Source organism: Purpureocillium lilacinum, assembly GCF_023168085.1.
Source record: "Purpureocillium lilacinum CBS 284.36 DNA, scaffold_6, whole genome shotgun sequence".
Taxonomy (NCBI): Eukaryota; Fungi; Ascomycota; class Sordariomycetes; order Hypocreales; family Ophiocordycipitaceae; genus Purpureocillium; species Purpureocillium lilacinum.
Genome location: NW_027072116.1, coordinates 1,998,386 through 2,001,135, shown reverse-complemented (window position 1 = coordinate 2,001,135; position 2,750 = coordinate 1,998,386). Strand labels below are relative to the sequence as shown.

Genomic DNA, 2,750 nt, shown 5'->3' with positions numbered 1-2,750 from the left:
CTATCGCGAGCCTCCGAGGGCGCTGATGCGCGCTCCGGACGGGCGGTGAAGGAGCGACTCGGCGTGCTTGGAAACGAGGCCGTTCTCGTTCGTCGCGCCGCCGTTGTCGCTGCGGCTCTCTTCGTAGTCCTCCTCGTCGTCCTCGACGATCTTGGTTGGGATGTCCTCCCGTGTCGAGAACTGCTGGCTCGAGCGCTCCGGAGTCGTCGTGGCCGAAGCAAACGACATCGCCGTGCTGCTTCGGTTGGGGATCAGGTCCGGTGTAGGGGGAATGCTGGACGCCCGTCCCGAGTTGGTCTGGAGACGGCCCTCATCGCCAGTCTCAGAGGTGGCGACGGAACGCTCGTCCATGCCATCCTCGCTGTGCACGGCCGAGAGGCCGCTCTGGCGCCGCAGCGACCGCATCTCGGCATCCTGAGCCAGCTGCAGGCCCTCAACAGCGGCCTGGCACTGGTCCGCAATGTTGCGGACGATGTGGGCGATGGCGTCCGTCTTGTCCTTGAGGTGTCGGTCAGCGACGTCGATGAAGCTCGACGACGACAGGCGCTTGCTGCTGCGAGCAGCCTTGAGCGTCCGTGTCTCTTCGCTGCCGGCCTCCTCGGCCTCCTCCTCATCGCCATATTCCTGGTCCGCCTCGTCGGGCAGCTCATCCGGCTTGGTGAGTGACCGGACAAGGTGCTCCATGTGGTGGCTCTGGCCACCAATGAGGCTGCGGAGATGCAGCACGACACGCCTGGCCTCATCGCGCTGGCGCGTGATGGTGCTGTTGGTGTGGTGAAGCTGAGCAAGCTCCTTCTTGTTCCTCTTGCGCTCACGCTCCAGCTCCTCAGCAATCTCCTGCTGGAGAACAAGAGCCTCAAGGGCGTCATCACGCTGCTTCTCGGTGCCGGTGAGGCGGACGGAGAGGCGGGCGTTGTCGTCCTTTTGCTGGTCGATGAGACCCGTGAGACGACGGTTCTCCCTCTTGTGGTTCTCAATCTTGACCTTGAGGTCCTGCGTCTCCTTGGTGAGCTGCTCGGCAAAGGCCTGGAACTTGAGGAACTGTTGTTTCCAGCTCTCGAGCTCCTCAACCAGGTAGTTATTCCGCTTGTTGACCTTGCTGAGCTCTGTGTCCATGCGACCCTTGAGGTTGATAAAGTCCTGCCAGGCTTCAAGAGCGTCACGCGAGTACTGGTTGCGCTCACGTACGATCTCGTTCAGGTGGCGCATGGATACCTTGGTCATCAGAGGCTTCTTGACGGAGCCGCCAAAGACAGCCTTAATGCCAGTGTTGCGGCCCATCTTCTCGCAGACGTGGTCCATGACGGCCATGACGGCGTCCTGGTTCCACCACTCCGGATCCTGGATCGACTCCACCTCGCCGCGCATGACGATAATTTGGCCGGCCGGGACCAGCTTGCCACCGCCGTAGGCAGAGCGAAGGTGCTGCGGAACACCAGACGGAGTGACGTCGCCGTTGAGAGCCTGCGTGAGGCGGGTGACAAACTTGTTCCGCTGACTGGGAGTCAGCGCCGTTGGCGGGCTCGACGTCAGGACAAAGTTGCGGTCCAGGTCAATGACCAGGGCATCGTTGGGCGCAGTGAACAGCGAGCGGCACTCGGCGGTTACACCGAGAATGTACGGGCCAGGCTCCTGGACGAGTTCCTGGGCGTGGCGTGCATGGACAACCGGCACGTACAGGCCGCTCCACTCGTAGACCCTAACGCAGTAGCGAACGGTTTCGGCAGCAATCGTGAGCATTGCCGGGTAGTGGCTCACGAAGATGACACGACGGGTCGGCGAGATGGCGGCCTCAACCACACCAACAATGTTGGGGATGGACAAGCAGGTGAACAGGGGCCACATGGCGAAGTTCTGGAAGCCGGTGGGGGACGACGGGAACTGATAGCAAAGCGCATAGTCCTTCATGTCGATACGGACGAGATCGTTGAGTCGAGGGGCGGGGAAGCTCAGGATCCGCGAGACCTCTTCAGCGTGGAAGAGGTTGGTGGCCTTGTTCCAGTGAATCCACATGCCGCGGAGGTAGTCGCCGAGGAGGTTGTAAAGAGGGTACCGGGACAGGAAAGACAAGCAGTACGGGATCCAGTAGGTCTCGTCGGGGTTGTCGTAGAAATCGGGTTCGGTACGCTTGCGCAGGTCGCGAATCGTCTCCGCCCTCTTCTCGTCCGCACGGGACCAGACGCGGAGGCAGATGCCATAGAGCGTGTGGGAAGAATCTTGCTGGAGCACGAAGGCGTGGTGGACACAGTGAGGCTGGCTGCGGCCCGTGCAGATCTCGACATCGTGAGGAAAGCAGGCCTGAGGAGTCGATACGTTAGGAAACGGAGCGCGGCGATGGTTCGAGTCTCACTTACCCTCATGGCAGCGTGCAGCGCACGAGCAATCTCATTGTCCTGCTCCAGGCGAGGGGAGCTTCCCAATATCTCGGGAAGCCAGAATTGGCCGACGGCGCCCTTCATGTGGCTGATCTTGCCCTGCGTCGGGGGAGGCGCCTTGACCCATTGGCTCGGCTCGCGGCCGACACCGCAGACCATGTACGCATGGGTGAGGGTCTTGGGCGTGCGCTGCTGGGGCTTCACGTTGAGCGTCGAGGGGATGGGCTGGGTGATGCGCGAGTGCAGCGACGAGGTGCGGCTGGGGATGAGCATGGTGTCGTTTGCGGCGCTCTGGTCGCGGGTGCTGGGTCGTGCATCGCGGTCTCCGGTCCTTGGCCGGGTGAAGGAGGGATGGGTGGTGAGCGAGGGAGGCAT

At 62.3% G+C, this 2,750-nt stretch overlaps 1 protein-coding gene across 1 annotated transcript; it reads right to left on the bottom strand.

Moving 5' to 3' along the window:
• On the bottom strand, positions 1-2,750 carry PLICBS_008516 (uncharacterized protein; the record flags this gene model as incomplete). The annotated part of the gene is made up of 2 exons (XM_018323959.1): positions 1-2,298; positions 2,355-2,750. The coding sequence occupies 2 exons, from the start codon at positions 2,748-2,750 to the stop codon at positions 1-3; spliced, it is 2,694 nt and encodes an 897-aa protein (XP_018177138.1).